Raw genomic sequence first — 20,422 nt, forward strand, 5'->3', positions numbered from 1 at the left:
GATCTTGTCTCTCTCTGGAGGTCTGCAGTGATGACATCACCGGTCAGGAGAGGAAACGACAACCAGCAACCAGCAACCAGCTCAACAACCAACTAAACAATCAGCTCAACAACCAGCTCAACAACAAGCTCAACAACCAGCAACCAACTCAACAACCAACTCAACAACCAGCTCAACAACAAGCTCAACAACCAGCAACCAACTCAACAACCAGCTCAACAACAAGCTCAACAACGAGCAACCAACTCAACAACCAACTCAACAACAAGCTCAACAACCAGCAACCAACTCAACAACCAACTCAACAACCAGCTCAACAACAAGCTCAACAACCAGCAACCAACTCAACAACCAGCTCAACAACAAGCTCAACAACCAGCAACCAACTCAACAACCAACTCAACAACAAGCTCAACAACCAGCAACCAACTCAACAACCAACTCAACAACCAGCTCAACAACAAGCTCAACAACGAGCAACCAACTCAACAACCAGCTCAACAACAAGCTCAACAACAGGCAACCAACTCAACAACCAACTCAGCAACCAACTCAGCAACCAGCTCAACAACCAACTCAACAACCAGCAACCAGCTCAACAACCAACTCAACAACCAACTCAGCAACCAGCTCAACAACCAACTCAACAACCAGCTCAACAACGAAGAAGAGGAAACTTTTCCTCCTTGAGCTCGAGAGCGTTCCCGTCATCGACTGTAAAGTCGTGAACAGACTTCATTTCAAAAGAGCACGGAGTCGTCAAGAGGACGGATGTTCTGAAGCCTCGAGGTCGCCATGTTGGGCGTCGCCATCTTGTTTTTATTGCAACCAGGTAATAGGAAGTGAGCATATCTGGACTGAGGAGGAGCAACGTAGAGACAGCGTATACGTCTCTGGTGTCGACCTGTCAATCACCTTTAAGCCCCGCCCTAAAGCGTCCCCTGCTTTATGGTCTGTTTGACTCTAAATGACCATAATTTACTAAATGAACATCATGCTGTATTGAAGAAGACTTGAAACTAAAGATTGAGACATGAACTCATGTTTACAATGTTTACTGAGGGAATGGTCATGGAGTTGTTCGTAGCTCCGCCCCCTTGGTCACCTTCTGGTTGCAAAGAAAAAAGAAAAAAAGATGGCGACGGCCAAAAGGCCAAACTCGAGGCTTCATGACATCAGTCTACAAACGTCACGACGACTCCGTTCACTTCTTGTCTACAGTCTGTGAAGGAAACCTCAACCAGCTGATTGGTCCAAACCAACATGGAGTCCAGCTGCCGTGAAGTTACCAAGTCATCAAGAGACAAAACATTAAAGTGCCAAACATGTCCCACCAAACTGTGTGACGGCATTCATAATCAATAAACATAACTGCAACTCAAACAGACCGTTCACTCTTCTGTTCACGAAGCGAGCAGCAAACATCAAACACCTCGATGACATCATCGCTTTAGATTCAACCAACCAGTGGAGAGCTTTCACTCTGACAGGAAGTCCTCAGTGCAGAAAAACAGTTTGAGAAAACGGCGAGACGGACGTTTGTTAAATGAATAGAAAGAACGGCATCACATGACACACACAGTGGCACATGACACACACGCAGTGGCACATGACACACACGCAGTGTCACATGACACACACAGTGGCACATGACACACACGCAGTGTCACATGACACACACAGTGGCACATGACACACACGCAGTGTCACATGACACACACGCAGTGTCACATGACACACACAGTGGCACATGACACACACGCAGTGGCACATGACACACACGCAGTGGCACATGACACACACACAGTGGCACATGACACACACACAGTGGCACATGACACACACGCAGTGGCACATGACACACACACAGTGGCACATGACACACACGCAGTGTCACATGACACACACAGTGGCACATGACACACACGCAGTGTCACATGACTCCATGTATCACATGGCACACACGCAGTGTCACATGACACTGAGTGTTTACTTTGAGCTTTCAGGAGTCTTTTGCCTCCACTGACACGATTACACAAACAGAGTTTTTAAGCTCCAACAAAATCCTGCAAGAAAAAAAAGCAGCGGGACTGAAACTGGACCCGGATCACTGGACCCCACCAGAACGCTGAGCTGTGGGAGTGAAGAAGAAAAGTGAAGAAGAGGAGGGTTTCAGACGTCATGGTTACCTGTGGTTCCACGGGCCGGTGCACGGCGGGCGCCTCGGGCGCAGAGTTCCCGACGGGGTGGATCGACTCGGAGCGCGGCGGCACCGGCGGCACCGGCGGTTTGGGCGGCTGCTGCGGTTTGGGCTGAGCCGCCGCCTGAGGGGAACCCTGGATGTTCTTCCGGTACCGGTCGTCCGCCTAGAGGAGGACAGAGGCGGCGTTAGTGGCTGGTTTTGGAGGAAGGAAGGTCAACGTGAGGAGGAGGAAGCCATTAGAGGTTTGTTAGTTTCCCACAACACAAAAAGCTCTTCTTCAGGTTATTGTTGCCACCATGTTGCTGCCACCATGTTTTTGCCACTATGTTGTTGCTACCATGTTGTGCCACCATGTTACTGCCACCATGTTGCTGCCACCAAGGTTGCTGCCACCAAGGTTGCTGCCACCATGTTGCTGCCACCATGTTGTTGCCACCATGTTGCTGCCACCATGTTGCTGCCACCAAGGTTGCTGCCACCATGTTGCTGCCACCATGTTGCTGCCACCAAGGTTGCTGCCACCATGTTGCTGCCACCATGTTGTGCCACCATGTTGCTGCCACCATGTTGCTGCCACCACGTTGCTGCCACCATGTTGCTGCCACCAAGGTTGCTGCCACCATGTTGCTGCCACCATGTTGCTGCCACCATGTTGCTGCCACCATGTTGCTGCCACCAAGGTTGCTGCCACCATGTTTCTGCCACCATGTTGCTGCCACCATGTTGTGCCACCATGTTGCTGCCACCATGGTTGCTGCCACCATGTTGCTGCCACCATGTTGCTGCCACCATGCGGTTAGAACACACAGGAGGAGCTGAGGGAACGTTGGTTCTTTAAGTTAATGGATCTCATTTATTTAAATAATAATCCCTGCTCCTGAGAGGATCTTTCACTGAGGAGGATCAGCTTCACACACGGAGGATCTGATGTTATGAGTTATGATATCAATAATCAATATAATCACTGTGAGGGAATCGAGCTGAAACAGGAAGTTGAGATCTGTGACAGACAGTTGGGAGAGTTGTGGGAATCATTTATTCTGGTGGTCATCGTCTGTTGTGTTTCTCTCTTTGTGTTTTTAGTGTTTTATAGCAAGGAGGAGGAGGAGGACGAGGAGGAAGAAGAAGAAGACGAGGAAGAGGAGTGTTCAGGTGAGGGTTTTTATAGTAAGGACTAAAACTCTCGTTATAGAAAAGCTCGTCTCTGTCGTCGTGAGTCACAAACTTCTTCTTCTTCATCTCCTCGGCAAGCCCCACCCTTCTCCTCGGTAAGCCCCTCCCCTTCTCCTCGGTAAGCCCCACCCTTCTCCTCGGTAAGCCCCTCCCCTTCTCCTCGGTAAGCCCCACCCCTTCTCCTCGGTAAGCTCCACCCCCTGCAGCATTCATCTGACAAGTCTCCGTTTCCTTCAGATGACCAGTTTGTGCGCCGGCCCTTTAAGTTCCGCCCGACTCTCTTTTGTTGTCATCAGTCCCTGACTCTTTACTGACGGGTAGTTTAAAGAAGGTCTCTAATCTCTGCACATGCTCTTCCTGGTGGAGCGCCGAGTTATTAGAGACAGCCAGAGCAGCTCTGGGATCAGTTCACCACGGCCCACACCAGCAGCAGAGCACAAGCAGAGGAAGCACCCTGCGGTGAGGTTCACCTCTCTGATTGGCTCAGAGGCTGGGCCGGGGGCGGGGCCTCGGAGGTCAGCGGCGTGGGTTCTGTCACCGGCCGGCTCGGGTTCTGCGGGTTCCCCCGGGCCGACTTCGAGACTTTCAGAGCGCTGTGAGGCGTCCGGCTCCGGGTCGGCGCCCTGAGGGGGTCTGAGACCGCCCGGGTTCTGGTTCTGGTTCTGGCTCAGGCTCGGGCTCAGGCTCTGGTTCTGCTGCAGGGTCAGCAGGTAGGCCTGCTCCTGCTGCAGATGGATCTGGAGCTTCTGGGCTTGGCGCTGCTCCTCGAGCTCACGCCACTTATGCTCCTAGTGCAGGAAGGGGGAGGGGCAAGTTGAACCACAACGCTTTTTAATATTTTTTTTAATATTCCCCAAAAAGCTCCAGGTCCGTCATCACGTCACAGCTCCACCCCTCTGATGAGCTCAGAGACTCCAGTTAGGACTTTATTACATTTTGAATGTCTCAGATTTTGAGATTCATTTCATAATTTTCTTGTGAGATTTGCCATAAAAACAGATTAAATAGTTACATAAAATGAATTAACAACATTTATAAACATGTTTAGGGCCGAGCATCGAGGAAGAGATGAGCAGATTTACTATTTCAATATCTGGGTATTTGATTTATTGATTTATTATCAGAAGTTCAAAGTTTATTTTCAACATGCAAAACAATATTATTGTTTTTAAACATCCTCCTCTGATTAATCTTTTTATTTTTTTAGTATTGTATGCCTGCCACTGAAAACTTAAAGTTGCACCATATGTAAAATAATTTAATAATCATATTTCCTCTCGTGCACGAAGCTCAAACTCTTCCCTTTGAGCCCGATATCGATCATAAGATCTGGATCTTTATTGTTATCTCTCTAAATAAAGAGACAAGTTTAAATGCTTCATAAGAGCTAAATTATGATATAAGTTCAACTAATGGACGACATAATTATTGCTTCATTAACGAGCTTGACTCCGGGTTGAGAAGATTAGAGAAGAAGTTTTAATAACTTGAGGAATGTCTTTTTAAAAACTAAATAAACTGAAAGAAAAGAAGCACAAACTTCTGTTTCCTGCATTTAAACCATTGAACTAATAAAACAGATGTTTTTATGAGTTATGATTCTTGATGAAGAACCGATGAAGAGGAGGATGTGAGAACTCATACCATTCATTATGCAGCATCCTCTTTAGCCCCGCCCCTCACAGAGGAGCAGCACACTCTTTAGCCCCGCTCCCTAATACAGGAGCAGAATCCTCTTTAGCCCCGCCCCCTCATACAGGAGGAGAATCCTCTTTAGCCCCGCCCCCTCATACAGGAGCAGAATCCTCTTTAGCCCCGCCCCTCACAGAGGAGCAGCACAGTCTTTAGCCCCGCCCCCTCATACAGGAGGAGAATCCTCTTTAGCCCCGCCCCTCACAGAGGAGCAGCTACCTCTTTAGCCCCGCCCCCTCACAGAGGAGCAGCACACTCTTTAGACCCGCTCCCTAATACAGGAGGAGAATCCTCTTTAGCCCCGCCCTCTCATACAGGAGCAGAATCCTCTTTAGCCCCGCCCCCTCTTAGAGGAGCAGAATCCTCTAAATATGAATCAAATATCTGAATAAAACAGGAAGCCCCTCCTCCATCTGGATGATGACATCACCGCCACTACGAGCCTCCTAAACACCAGACTCCCCTCTCGCTCATAAAGTTCGGGCCGGACCGCTGACGGCTCCCTGGCGGCCCCCTGGGGTCCACAAGCCTCCAGTTAGTCCCCCAAAAAAACTCCACCAGGGGAAAGTGTGTCCCGGAGGATAATGAGAACCTGCGCTGTAAAGTTTAACGGCGTCGGAACATTAAAAAACCTCCTGATGCAAAACACACGCAGGAAAGAGAAGAATCCTTCAGGAAGGACAGAGGGAAGGAACTAGGAGGCGGCTCGCTCCCTTCACTCACCAGCAGCATGGCCTGCTCGTGCAGCAGCTGCTGCTGCAGGATCTCCAGGTGCCTCTGCTCCTCCTCCAGCTGACGGCGGATGTACTCCTGTCAATCAAACACAGAGCCCGCCCCCGTCTTCAGTTCAAAGAGTGTTAAAACTTCTTAAAAACCTAGACCTCTTTTCCTCTGTGTTTGAGTCGTCGTACACCCCAAATTCATTCCAATACTTGTGTTTATTTATATGCAAAGTATTGGGGGAAAAATGTGCAAAAGAATCTGCAAAGAAATCACTTTTAAAAGATATTTTGATTATAACTATGAACATCCAAGGTGTTTCAAGAAGGACTCCTCCAGAGTTCCTGAGTTTAAAGAAAGTTTAGTTCTGTGCCGTAACAACAACCCACAGACTAATAGTGCACCTTTTTAGAAAGATTAAGACCTAAAGCATCGACACCTGCAACAATAAACACAATCCAGGAAAGCATTGGCGTGTTATGAAGCATATTCAGTAAAAAAAAGTGCTTTTCGTTTAAACAATTACCCACTTTGTGCAAAGACCGAGTCTGATGCAGTCGACCGTAGTCTCAAACTGATCAGCTGTTTCTGCATGTGTCGTATGACGCGGTCTAAGCAGCGGTAGGGGACCAATCAGAACGTAGCATTTTCAATCGCCCGCGGAGAGAAAGCTAATCTGTCCTAATATGGTTGGTATGGATACGGATGCTTTGCTAGACTCCCACGGGCCGTACGCTGCAGGAAGCCCGACGCTGTGAGGGAGACTTAGAAAGGTTTTACTGAAATGTTACAATCACAACTTCGGGAGTTTAGGTCAATAATTAAACTTAACGATTATTTTAATTTTCTTTCAAAGCACAGCCCTCATATCACAAGGGTTACGGTATTTTATCAGTTTAAATGAATGTAATCGACCTTGTGGTTATGGAGATCTGCAAGGCGCCGTTTCTAAACCACACTGAACGGGTTTTAAACATAATGATGCATCTCATCTGCACAGACAGCGTCTTCCTCACGGGGGCGCTGTGCAGAACCGGGTGCAAACAAACACACGCGTGGCAACAATAAACAGATGAATATAGCGTACATAATAAATAAAAATCTAATTTAAAACCTACTTTATGAGCTGAATAACTCAGACTTCAAGTAAACTGAGAGGAAGGACTTTGTTTCCCCTGAAATCTGAATGATTGTTCAGCAAATTTAGATTTTTTCCGAAGCTGAATTTATAAATATCAGCTAGTAAATAAGTAAATGAATTAGGACCCTGATAAAACAAACATACCTGACCTCCTACAGGAGCTAAATAAGAAACAATATTAAAATGGTTTCACTTCAAAAGTAAAAAACTAAAGTATGTGTTCACAAAAGCATCACACCTCTGAAGACCTCAGATCTTCATAAGCATCAGGAACCCGCTCTCGCCGAGGCGCCCGACCCACCTGCTCCCGGTCGGCCCTCCTCTTCTCCTCCTCCGCCCTTCGGCGCTCCTCTTCCTCTTTGCGGCGGCGCTCCATCTCCTCCACCCTCCTCTTCTCCTCTTGCTCGCGGCGCCGCTGCTCGCGCTCCTGCTGCCGCCGCATCTCACGCTCACGCCGTTGTTGCTGCGGATATTATCATATATATTATTATATATTATTATATATTACATTATTACAGCACGACTTTATTCAAGCTGAAACCGACAAGTCTGTTTATCTTTTTTTTTACAAATTTTCTTGCAGAAATGCCACAAAATGTGAAAATGTTCTACTGGTCTTGGTCGTGAATTTTAATAAATAAATATTTTTTATAGGAAATAAAAAGGCAAAGCACGAATTTAAGAGAATAATCGGCACATTAGCAGACAATGAAAATATGTTTAAAGTTTTTCTCTCTTTCTTTTCTCTTTATATCAAAGTAAAGAACAGAACTTATTGGTTATTATGATGTTTATAATAATCCATATGCTCTGTTCTCTACTGGTCCTCATCAGAGTCCATGTTTACACCGCAGACCAGAACAAGCGCTGCTTTATCGGGTTTTTATTATGTCCCCTGAAGTCTCTAATCATAACCGGTGGACTCTATAACCGGTGTAATCTAGAACCGGTGTAATCTAGAACTGGTGCAATCTAGAACCGGTGTAATCTAGAACTGGTGGACTCTAGCACCGGTGGACTCTAGAACCGGTGGACTCCAGAACCAGTGGACTCTAGCACCGGTGGACTCTAGAACCAGTGGACTCTAGAACCGGTGGATTAACACCGGTGGACTCTAGAACCAGTGGACTCTAGAACCAGTGGACTCTAGAACCGGTGAACTCTAACACCGGTGGACTCTAACACCGGTGGACTCTAGAACCAGTGGACTCTAGAACCAGTGGACTCTAGAACCGGTGGACTCTAACACCGGTGGACTCTAACACCGGTGGACTCTAGAACCAGTGGACTCTAGAACCAGTGGACTCTAGAACCGGTGAACTCTAACACCGGTGGACTCTAACACCGGTGGACTCTAACACCGGTGGACTCTAACACCGGTGGACTCTAGAACCGGTGGACTCTAGAACCGGTGAACTCTAACACCGGTGGACTCTAACACCGGTGGACTCTAGAACCGGTGGACTCTAGAACCAGTGGACTCTAGAACCAGTGGACTCTAGAACCAGTGGACTCTAGCACCGGTGGACTCTAGAACCAGTGGACTCTAGAACCAGTGGTCTCTAGAACCAGTGGACTTTAGCACCGGTGGACTCTAGAACCAGTGGACTCTAGAACCAGTGGACTCTAGCACCGGTGGACTCTAGAACCAGTGGACTCTAGCACCGGTGGACTCTAGAACCAGTGGACTCTAGAACCAGTGGACTCTAGCACCAGTGGACTCTAGAACCAGTGGACTCTAGCACCGGTGGACTCTAGAACCAGTGGACTCTAGCACCGGTGGACTCTAGAACCGGTGGATTAACACCGGTGGACTCTAGAACCGGTGGACTCTAGAACCAGTGGACTCTAGAACCAGTGGACTCTAGCACCGGTGGACTCTAGAACCAGTGGACTCTAGAACCAGTGGTCTCTAGAACCAGTGGACTTTAGCACCGGTGGACTCTAGAACCAGTGGACTCTAGAACCAGTGGACTCTAGCACCGGTGGACTCTAGAACCAGTGGACTCTAGCACCGGTGGACTCTAGAACCAGTGGACTCTAGAACCAGTGGACTCTAGCACCAGTGGACTCTAGAACCAGTGGACTCTAGCACCGGTGGACTCTAGAACCAGTGGACTCTAGCACCGGTGGACTCTAGAACCGGTGGATTAACACCGGTGGACTCTAGAACCGGTGGACTCTAGAACCAGTGGACTCTAGAACCAGTGGACTCTAGCACCGGTGGACTCTAGAACCAGTGGACTCTAGAACCAGTGGTCTCTAGAACCAGTGGACTTTAGCACCGGTGGACTCTAGAACCAGTGGACTCTAGAACCAGTGGACTCTAGCACCGGTGGACTCTAGAACCAGTGGACTCTAGCACCGGTGGACTCTAGAACCGGTGGATTAACACCGGTGGACTCTACACCGGCGGTCGGAGTCCCTCTCGGGCGCCGCTCACCTCCTCCAGCCGCCGCCGCTGCTCCTTCTGCTGCTCGATGCGCTTCTGCCGCTCGGCCAGCAGCTGGCGCTTGTACTCCTCTTGCTCGCGCATCTGCTGCTCCTGCAGCAGCTGCTGGCGGCGCAGCGCCTCCGAGCGCTCCTTGTTCTCCTGCTGCAGCCGGATGAAGTCGCGGCGCAGCGTCGACTCGCCCGGCACGTTGACGATGGAGCTGCACGGGGAGGAAGAGGAGGCTTCAGGGGCATTTAAGAAGAACTAGACAACAACAGGGTTCACACACATTCTGACCAATGGTTTCTTAACTTTTCAGGACTTTTAACCAAATGTCCATGACCAAACATTTAGTGAAATCTGGGTGTAAACAGTAAAAAGTGAGTAAATGTAGTATTTAAACTAACAATGAGAATACAAAGCATACAGTAAACCTTAAATGACAAATTAATTTAGACTTTTCCAAAACTTTTGGGATTTTTTTTTTTTTTAGGACTGTTCCAGGCCTGGAAATAACCGTTTTAAAACTCCATGACTCTTCCAGGTTTTCCATGACCTTTGAACCCTGCTGTAACAGAGCAAGGTCTGCTCGGCGTGTGGAGGCGACCTTCACTGACCTTGGCTCTCCTTCCTGCTCTGACGCCTCCTCCTCCTCTTCTTCACTGCCGCTGTACTCGTACTCCGTCTCGTCTGAGCAACGGGAGGAAGATTAACACGTTAATAATTAAGTTAAAGTCATTAAAGTGTTGTGAACAAAACCAGAAGGCAGTTTGGAAAGGCAGCTTTTCTTGAAAAAATAAATTGAAAAACTGTAAAAACTTTTATTATTATTCACGACGGTTCTTGAAAGCATCGCGTGTGACGAATGATTTCATGAGGAAGAATAACCAGATCTGATAATAGATATATTTAATCAAAATCAATAAATGTTTCCCAATATTGGGAACACTTGTGGGCTCTTGTTACAATATTATAAATATGGAATATCTCTTTATTTTTGTAAAATAAATAATAACAGAAATTGAGCTTTTTTCTTCTTCTTTTCTATGATTTATGTCATAATAACCAATGCTCACCCTTCATCACTAAACCACTAACCGCGGCTCAACCTTCTCCACTAAAGTAAAATGGCTGCTCACCCTTCTCCTCTAAAGTAAAATGGCCGCTCACCCTTCTTCTCTAAAGTAAAATGGCTGGTCACCCTTCTCCTCTAAAGTAAAATGGCCGCTCACCCTTCTCCTCTAAAGTAAAATGGCCGCTCACCCTTCGCCACTAAACCAAAATGGCCGCTCACCCTTCTCCTCTAAAGTAAAATGGCGGCTCAACCTTCTCCACTAAAGTAAAATGGCCGCTCACCCTTCTCCTCTAAAGTAAAATGGCCGCTCACCCTTCTTCTCTAAAGTAAAATGGCTGGTCACCCTTCTCCTCTAAAGTAAAATGGCCGCTCACCCTTCTCCTCTAAAGTAAAATGGCCGCTCACCCTTCGCCACTAAACCAAAATGGCCGCTCACCCTTCTCCTCTAAAGTAAAATGGCCGCTCACCCTTCTCCTCTAAACCAAAATGGCCGCTCACCCTTCTCCACTAAACCAAAATGGCCGCTCACCCTTCTCCACTAAACCAAAATGGCCGCTCACCCTTCTCGCCCCTCTTCTTCTTGGTGCGGTCGATGTGGTCCTTGAGCTGGATGCGGACCTGCCTCTCGTTGGGCTGGTCCCGGATGTAGGGGTGCTTCAGCAGCTGCTCGGTGGGCGGCCGCTGGGTGTAGTTCTTCACCAGGCAGCCCTCGATGAAGCTGAAGAACTTCTTGGACCTGTGGGTCAAAGGTCACGTGAAGGTGAAGGTGAGTCAGCGCTTTATACGTCGCTAAACGTGAGCGGAGGACGAGGTGTTACCATTTCTTAGACTTGAGGCGAGGAGGAGGGTTTCTGGGGATGAGGAAGAGCGCTCTCATGGGATGCATGTCACACAGAGCTGAGGAGAGACACGACACTCAGTTCTGATGAAGATGAAGATGATGAATAAAACCAATCCATACGATAAGAGCAAACTGGTAAATAAACTTCATAACTATGTATTCCACTGAATGTTGAAGAGACTCACGCGGCGCTCCCTCCGCCATCTCGATGGCCGTGATGCCGCAGGACCAGAGGTCGCTCTGAAGGACACGAGAGGAGACGAGCAACAAGTTCATGCTGACGCATTTATGTTAAACCTGCACAAATAAACACTTTCTACTCAACGTTTGTAGAGTTTCTCACTTATTTTTCTAAATAAACTGTTCACTAAACACTCTGGAGGCTGTGTTTTGCTAATGCTTAGAAAAACAACCTATGAATATGGTATTAATTACTAATTAAGTAATATTAATATCCATCAGTAGCAACATCTTGCTACTTATGACGGTAAACAATTAATAAAATTCTTATAAGAATCTCAATTCTCATAAGCTATTTATGCTAAATAATATTTGTATTCATGATTTATTTGGCTGCGCTGACTTTTAAATCCTACAAGATTGCCTCTTTTTTTTTTATCGGTGAAGACACATCTACTTTACACTATAGAAACTGGACCCGGATCCGGTTTCTGCAGGATCCAGATCTGGTTTCTGCAGGATCCAGATCCGGTTTCTGCAGGATCCAGATCCGGTTTCTGCAGGATCCAGATCCGGTTTCTGCAGGATCCAGATCCAGTTTCTGCAGGATCCAGATCTGGTTTCTGCAGGATCCAGATCCAGTTTCTGCAGGATCCAGATCCGGTTTCTGCAGGATCCAGATCCAGTTTCTGCAGGATCCAGATCCGGTTTCTGCAGGATCCAGATCCAGTCTCTACAGGATCCAGATCCGGTTTCTGCAGGATCCAGATCCAGTTTCTGCAGGATCCAGACCCGGGTCCGGTTCTCTCACCCGGTAGTCGTAGGTGGCGTCGGGGTTCTCGTCGCAGGCGATGACCTCGGGGGCCATCCAGTAGGGCGTCCCGATGAAGGTGTTCCTCCGGCCAACCGTCCGGTCCAGCTGAGCGCTCACGCCGAAGTCCACTAAGGAAACAGGAAGTGCTCCGTTGTTATTACTGTTATCCTCAGTGGTTATTGTTATCCTCAGTGGTTATTGTTATCCTCAGTGGTTATTGTTATTGTCAGTGGTTATTGTTATTGTCAGTGGTTATTGTTATCGTCAGTGGTTATTGTTATCGTCAGTGGTTATTGTTATCCTCAGTGGTTATTGTTATTGTCAGTGGTTATTGTTATCGTCAGTGGTTATTGTTATCGTCAGTGGTTATTGTTATCGTCAGTGGTTATTGTTATCGTCAGTGGTTATTGTTATCCTCAGTGGTTATTGTTATCCTCAGTGGTTATTGTTATTGTCAGTGGTTATTGTTATTGTCAGTGGTTATTGTTATCGTCAGTGGTTATTGTTATCGTCAGTGGTTATTGTTATTGTCAGTGGTTATTGTTATCCTCAGTGGTTATTGTTATCCTCAGTGGTTATTGTTATTGTCAGTGGTTATTGTTATTGTCAGTGGTTATTGTTATCGTCAGTGGTTATTGTTATCGTCAGTGGTTATTGTTATTGTCAGTGGTTATTGTTATCGTCAGTGGTTATTGTTATCGTCAGTGGTTATTGTTATCGTCAGTGGTTATTGTTATTGTCAGTGGTTATTGTTATCCTCAGTGGTTATTGTTATCCTCAGTGGTTATTGTTATTGTCAGTGGTTATTGTTATTGTCAGTGGTTATTGTTATCGTCAGTGGTTATTGTTATCGTCAGTGGTTATTGTTATTGTCAGTGGTTATTGTTATCGTCAGTGGTTATTGTTATCGTCAGTGGTTATCGTCAGTGGTTATTGTTATTGTCAATGGTTATTGTTATCGTCAGTGGTTATTGTTATCGTCAGTGGTTATTGTTATTGTCAGTGGTTATTGTTATCGTCAGTGGTTATTGTTATCGTCAGTGGTTATCGTCAGTGGTTATCGTCAGTGGTTATTGTTATTGTCAGTGGTTATTGTTATCGTCAGTGGTTATTGTTATTGTCAGTGGTTATTGTCATCGTCAGTGGTTATTGTTATTGTCAGTGGTTATTGTTATCGTCAGTGGTTATTGTTATTGTCAGTGGTTATTGTTATCGTCAGTGGTTATCGTCAGTGGTTATCGTCAGTGGTTATTGTTATTGTCAGTGGTTATTGTTATCGTCAGTGGTTATTGTTATTGTCAGTGGTTATTGTTATCGTCAGTGGTTATCGTCAGTGGTTATCGTCAGTGGTTATTGTTATTGTCAGTGGTTATTGTTATTGTCAGTGGTTATTGTTATCGTCAGTGGTTATCGTCAGTGGTTATTGTTATTGTCAGTGGTTATTGTTATCGTCAGTGGTTATTGTCAGTGGTTATTGTTATTGTCAGTGGTTATTGTTATCGTCAGTGGTTATTGTTATCGTCAGTGGTTATTGTTATTGTCAGTGGTTATTGTTATCGTCAGTGGTTATTGTTATCGTCAGTGGTTTTTGTTATCGTCAGTGGTTATTGTTATCCTCAGTGGTTATTGTTATCCTCAGTGGTTATTGTTATTGTCAGTGGTTATTGTTATTGTCAGTGGTTATTGTTATCGTCAGTGGTTATAGTTATCGTCAGTGGTTATTGTTATTGTCAGTGGTTATTGTTATCGTCAGTGGTTATTGTTATCGTCAGTGGTTATTGTTATTGTCAGTGGTTATTGTTATCGTCAGTGGTTATTGTTATCGTCAGTGGTTATTGTTATTGTCAGTGGTTATTGTTATCGTCAGTGGTTATTGTTATCGTCAGTGGTTATCGTCAGTGGTTATTGTTATTGTCAGTGGTTATTGTTATCGTCAGTGGTTATTGTTATCGTCAGTGGTTATTGTTATTGTCAGTGGTTATTGTTATTGTCAGTGGTTATTGTTATCGTCAGTGGTTATTGTTATCGTCAGTGGTTATCGTCAGTGGTTATCGTCAGTGGTTATTGTTATTGTCAGTGGTTATTGTTATCGTCAGTGGTTATTGTTATTGTCAGTGGTTATTGTTATCGTCAGTGGTTATTGTTATTGTCAGTGGTTATTGTTATCGTCAGTGGTTATTGTTATTGTCAGTGGTTATTGTTATCGTCAGTGGTTATCGTCAGTGGTTATTGTTATTGTCAGTGGTTATTGTTATCGTCAGTGGTTATTGTTATTGTCAGTGGTTATTGTTATCGTCAGTGGTTATCGTCAGTGGTTATCGTCAGTGGTTATTGTTATTGTCAGTGGTTATTGTTATTGTCAGTGGTTATTGTTATCGTCAGTGGTTATCGTCAGTGGTTATTGTTATTGTCAGTGGTTATTGTTATCGTCAGTGGTTATTGTCAGTGGTTATTGTTATTGTCAGTGGTTATTGTTATCGTCAGTGGTTATTGTTATCGTCAGTGGTTATTGTTATTGTCAGTGGTTATTGTTATCGTCAGTGGTTATTGTTATCGTCAGTGGTTTTTGTTATCGTCAGTGGTTATTGTTATCGTCAGTGGTTTTTGTTATCGTCAGTGGTTATTGTTATCGTCAGTGGTTATTGTTATTGTCAGTGGTTTTTGTTATCGTCAGTGGTTATTGTTATTGTCAGTGGTTATTGTTATTGTCAGTGGTTTTTGTTATCGTCAGTGGTTATTGTTATTGTCAGTGGTTATTGTTATCGTCAGTGGTTATTGTTATCGTCAGTGGTTATTGTTATCGTCAGTGGTTATTGTTATCGTCAGTGGTTTTTGTTATCGTCAGTGGTTATTGTTATCGTCAGTGGTTTTTGCAGCGTCTAGTCACTGAAGAGGGAACCTCCGTGAGAAAGACGTTGTCAGTAAATCCACCAGCGAGTCCGTTTCTCCTCCTTCAGCCATTGAGTGTTAAAACAACTACACTAAGCAAAACACTAAAAGTCATAACTTCTCTTGTTTCAGCCGGAACTCTTCTGACTCCTACTGAGCTGCTAGCAGCTAGCTAGCTTTCTTGACAGAAGTCACGCTGGCCAATCACGTCAAAGAATACGCCCACATGTCAAACTAAAGATCTGATCGGTTGAAGTCTATGACATCACGATAACGTCTCCATGTACTTTAATCTGCAAAGGCCAGCTAGAAGCGCTCTGCTTCCATAGAGACACAGAGGTGAAATCTGATTGGATAAGAGCTCTCCTTAAAAAAGCTTCAGGCGCTGCAGGCTGGAAGCAGAGCAACAGAGGAAGACCTATACATATATATTATAATAGAACACAGAACCCCACACAAGCCTCTAGAACACAGAACCCCACACAACATGAGCCTCTAGAACACAGAACCCTACAGAACATGAGCCTCTAGAACACAGAACCCTACAGAATATGAGCCTCTAGAACACAGAACCCTACAGAACATGAGCCTCTAGAACACAGAACCCCACAGAACATGAGCCTCTAGAACACAGAACCCTACAGAACATGAGCCTCTAGAACACAGAACCCTACAGAACATGAGCCTCTAGAACACAGAACCCCACAGAACATGAGCCTCTAGAACACAGAACCCTACAGAACACCAGCCTCTAGAACACAGAACCCTACAGAACACAGAACCCTACAGAACACAAGCCTCTAGAACACAGAACCCCACACAAGCCTCCAGAACACAGAACCCCACAGAACACAGAACCCCACACAAGCCTCCAGAACACAGAACCCCACAGAACACCAGCCTCCAGAACACAGAACCCACCCAGCTTGACCTCTGCGTTCTCCGTGAGCAGCACGTTCTGCCCCTTGATGTCCCGGTGGATCACGTGGTGCGCGTGCAGGTGGGCCAGACCGCGCAGGATCTCTCTGGAGATGTAGGCGATCCAGTCCTCCTTCAGCGTGTTGCCCTTGGTGTTCTTCACCAGGTCCGTGATGGAACCGGCGCCGCAGAACTCCATCACCAGCTGGAGGACACACACACACACACACACGTCAGAGAATCACAGAGAAACACACTTCCTTTGATGGTCTCCGTGTAACGTCAGTGAGGTCACGTGGTCATGTGACTCTCGTAAAATATGATTGACACGTCTACAGATTGAACAAAGGACAGTTTGTTTGTAGACGCTTTAGAAACAGGAAGTCGTAAAAATCTCCATGAGAGTAAATATTTAGCAGCCAAAATAAATAGGTAGGGATATTAAACCTTTGTTTCTTCATCACTGTACTTGTTTCTCTGCAGGGTTTGTATAGAGGTAATAAAGTAGTTTATGAACATGAGATATGAGTTCATAATATAAATCCTCCTCTCTACAGTGGAGGCTAGTTTATGGAGTTTAGTGGTTAAACCTTCAGTCTGAGTTTCACTCGTGATGCGTTCAGGGAACACAGCGGGGTGCAGCCTGCCCAGAGGGCTGTGGGGTTGTTGTTGTTGTTGTTGTTGTTGTTGTTGTTGTTGTTGAGTCCGTGCTCCTCTGGTCTCCTCAGAGCTCTGGTCACCTCTCCTGCTGCTGGTTTGTTATGAAGAACCCGTGAGGCTTTCATCAGAGAGGGTGTGGCCTCTACTGGAGGGTCTTCTGTACTTTCACCTCTTTTACCCGTTTTACCTCTTTTACGCGTTTTACCTCTTTTACCTCTTTTACCCGTTTTACCTCTTTTACGTGTTTTACCTCTTTTACGTGTTTTACCTCTTTTACGTGTTTTACCTCTTTTACGCGTTTTACCTCTTTTACGTGTTTTACCTCTTTTACCCGTTTTACCTCTTTTACGTGTTTTACCTCTTTTACCCGTTTTACCTCTTTTACGTGTTTTACCTCTTTTACCTCTTTTACCTCTTTTACCCGTTTTACCTCTTTTACGTGTTTTACCTCTTTTACGTGTTTTACCTCTTTTACGTGTTTCACCTCTTTTACCCGTTTTACCTCTTTTACGTGTTTTACCTCTTTTACCCGTTTTACCTCTTTTACGTGTTTTACCTCTTTTACCCGTTTTACCTCTTTTACGTGTTTTACCTCTTTTACCTCTTTTACCTCTTTTACCCGTTTTACCTCTTTTACGTGTTTTACCTCTTTTACGTGTTTTACCTCTTTTACGTGTTTTACCTCTTTTACGCGTTTTACCTCTTTTACGCGTTTTACCTCTTTTACGCGTTTTACGTGTTTTACCTCTTTTACCTCTTTTACGTGTTTTACCTCTTTTACGTGTTTTACCTCTTTTACGTGTTTTACCTCTTTTACGCGTTTTACGTGTTTTACCTCTTTTACCCGTTTTACCTCTTTTACCCGTTTTACCTCTTTTACGTGTTTTACCTCTTTTACCCGTTTTACCTCTTTTACGCGTTTTACCTCTTTTACGCGTTTTACCTCTTTTACGCGTTTTACGTGTTTTACCTCTTTTACCTCTTTTACGTGTTTTACCTCTTTTACGTGTTTTACCTCTTTTACGTGTTTTACCTCTTTTACGCGTTTTACCCGTTTTACCTCTTTTACCTCTTTTACCCGTTTTACCTCTTTTACCTCTTTTACGTGTTTTACCTCTTTTACGCGTTTTACCCGTTTTACCTCTTTTACCTCTTTTACCCGTTTTACCTCTTTTACGTGTTTTACGTGTTTTACCTGTTTTACGTGTTTTACGTGTTTTACCTGTTTTACGTGTCGGGACTCAGAGCTTTGACTCTTTGCGGTCTGGACTTGGTCTCCGTGGAAATGAAACTCACCCACAGCTGGTCGTCGTGGCCCGGCGGGCTCTTCTTGATGAAGGCCCCGTAGTAGGTGGCGATGTTTCTGTGGTGGGAGTACTTCTTCAGCATGTTGATCTCCAGCTTGATCTCCTCCTCTTCGTCCTATCAGAGAGAGAGAGAGAGAGAGAGAGAGAGAGAGAGAGAGAGAGAGAGAGAGAGAGAGAGACACATTAGTGTGGAGTTATACTGATAGTTTGTTGTTTAAACTGGAGACTCAGGATGTAAAATTGAGAGACGCCTTGTTTCTTTCTTGGAGACGTATAACAAGACATTCTTTGTTTTCTTTGTTTGGGTGGGGAATTATTTATTTATCTATTTGTGTGTATTTCTTTCTTAACTTGTTGTGTGTTGTGTATTTTGTGTCTGTAAGCTGCTACTCCGACAACAAATGTCCCCTTGAGGATTAATAAAGTATATCTATCTATATTCTGTACGCTCTCACGTTCTCTTGCATTGTTAAAATATTTGAAAAAATGTCATCTGTGTTAAAAGCGTTCTTAGTGGGACATGAACACAGAAAACCAGCTTCATTATTATTACCAATAAAAAAGATTACATTATCAGTAAAAAAGAAAAAAGAAAAACTGAAAGACGTGGAGCCGAGCGAGGACACGAACCCGGAGGAAGGAGCGGATACCGGTCAGAACCAACAACCTGCAGGGAGGTAGCGGCGTCTCAGGATATTACAGCAGGGGCCCGGACGCTCGGCCAGATCCAGAGATTGCTTTGGAGCCGAGATGGAAGTCTGGACCGACATGTGGAGCTGCAGCGTTACACTCGTTCATACTGACAGCAGCTGACCGACTACATCCTGTGTTAACGCCACTGTGGCTACACTCTAGATTGACTCGTTCTTGTTTCATTACTTATATCTGCTGCTCGTTTGCACTGTGTGGGACAATAAAGGATTATCTCATAGTATCTTATCTAACGGCTAAATATCCTCTTAATACGACACATTCAAGTGATTACAAGATCACAAGATAACCAAGTCAGCCAAACTTCAACATTTAAAGATGAAAGAATGTTTACATTTCTATTCAAAATAAAAACACCTGCAGCTCAGTTTCAGTATCTCTAGAACACAGAAGACCCAGTGAACCAGAGGTTTGTGAGTCTGAGTTAACTCTTTAAAACACACACACACACACACACACACACACACACACACACACACACACACACAGCTCAGTGTCCTGAGAGGTTACATCTCTGTTTTATGGAGTCTGGTGTGTTTGAGGAGATCAGAGACAACAGCTTCAGCTCCTCACCAGAAAGGTAAAGAGGTGAAGATATTATGAATATAATGTTCATTTAAACTGATAGATTATTTTAGGAGTCTAAAATTCATCCATAGCCGAACAAAACTTTGCTCCATCTAGTATTATTAGTGTAGAACCTCATACGACCACTAAAACGTTACTGTCTCTTTAAATGTTACGACTGTGACTAAAGCCCATGTCCTGCTGCTGCGGTCACAGTGTTAACAACGTGTGTTCTCCTGAGATGCTTTGAGCTGCAGGTTCTCCTGAGAGCTTCTCCTCATGCAGGAACCACAGGAACCACAAGAACCACAGGAACCACAAGAACCACAAGAACCACAGGAACCACAGGAACCACAGGAACCACAAGAACCACAAGAACCACAGGAACCAGAGCTTCTCCTCATGCAGGAACCACAAGAACCACAAGAACCACAGGAACCACAGGAACCACAAGAACCACAGGAACCACAGGAACCACAAGAACCACAGGAACCACAAGAACCACAGGAACCACAAGAACCACAAGAACCACAGGAACCACAGGAACCACAAGAACCACAGGAACCACAGGAACCACAAGAACCACAAGAACCACAGCTTCTCCTCATGCAGGAACCACAGGAACCACAGGAACCACAAGAACCACAGCTTCTCCTCATGCAGGAACCACAGGAACCACAGGAACCACAAGAACCACAGCTTCTCCTCATGCAGGAACCACAGGAACCACAAGAACCACAAGAACCACAGCTTCTCCTCATGCAGGAACCACAAGAACCACAAGAACCAGAGCTTCTCCTCATGCAGGAACCACAAGAACCACCAGAACCACAAGAACCACAAGAACCACAAGAACCACAGGAACCACAGGAACCACAGCTTCTCCTCATGCAGGAACCACAGGAACCACAGGAACCACCGGAACCACAAGAACCACAGGAACCACAGGAACCACAAGAACCACAGCTTCTCCTCATGCAGGAACCACAAGAACCACAAGAACCACAAGAACCACAGCTTCTCCTCATGCAGGAACCACAAGAACCACAAGAACCACCAGAACCACAAGAACCACAGCTTCTCCTCATGCAGGAACC

The 20,422-nt window shown here is 45.3% G+C and overlaps 1 protein-coding gene across 1 annotated transcript in view; it reads right to left on the minus strand.

Annotated features, from left to right (window-relative positions):
* LOC306737054 (mitogen-activated protein kinase kinase kinase kinase 4-like) overlaps positions 1–20,422 on the minus strand; it is a 75,933-nt gene that overhangs the window by 22,400 nt on the left and 33,111 nt on the right. Inside the window, exons 4-15 of the mRNA XM_079218759.1 lie at positions 18,037–18,162; positions 16,084–16,285; positions 12,271–12,401; positions 11,465–11,519; positions 11,257–11,335; positions 10,999–11,174; positions 9,981–10,053; positions 9,373–9,583; positions 7,231–7,392; positions 5,792–5,878; positions 3,847–4,164; positions 2,190–2,366 (exon numbers count right to left, since the gene is read on the minus strand). Coding sequence (XP_079074885.1) covers positions 2,190–2,366; positions 3,847–4,164; positions 5,792–5,878; positions 7,231–7,392; positions 9,373–9,583; positions 9,981–10,053; positions 10,999–11,174; positions 11,257–11,335; positions 11,465–11,519; positions 12,271–12,401; positions 16,084–16,285; positions 18,037–18,162 — 1,797 coding nt within the window. The remainder of the gene's footprint in view (positions 1–2,189; positions 2,367–3,846; positions 4,165–5,791; positions 5,879–7,230; positions 7,393–9,372; positions 9,584–9,980; positions 10,054–10,998; positions 11,175–11,256; positions 11,336–11,464; positions 11,520–12,270; positions 12,402–16,083; positions 16,286–18,036; positions 18,163–20,422) is intronic.

This window comes from Taurulus bubalis, assembly GCF_910589615.1.
Source record: "Taurulus bubalis genome assembly, chromosome: 1".
NCBI lineage: Eukaryota > Metazoa > Chordata > Actinopteri > Perciformes > Cottidae > Taurulus > Taurulus bubalis.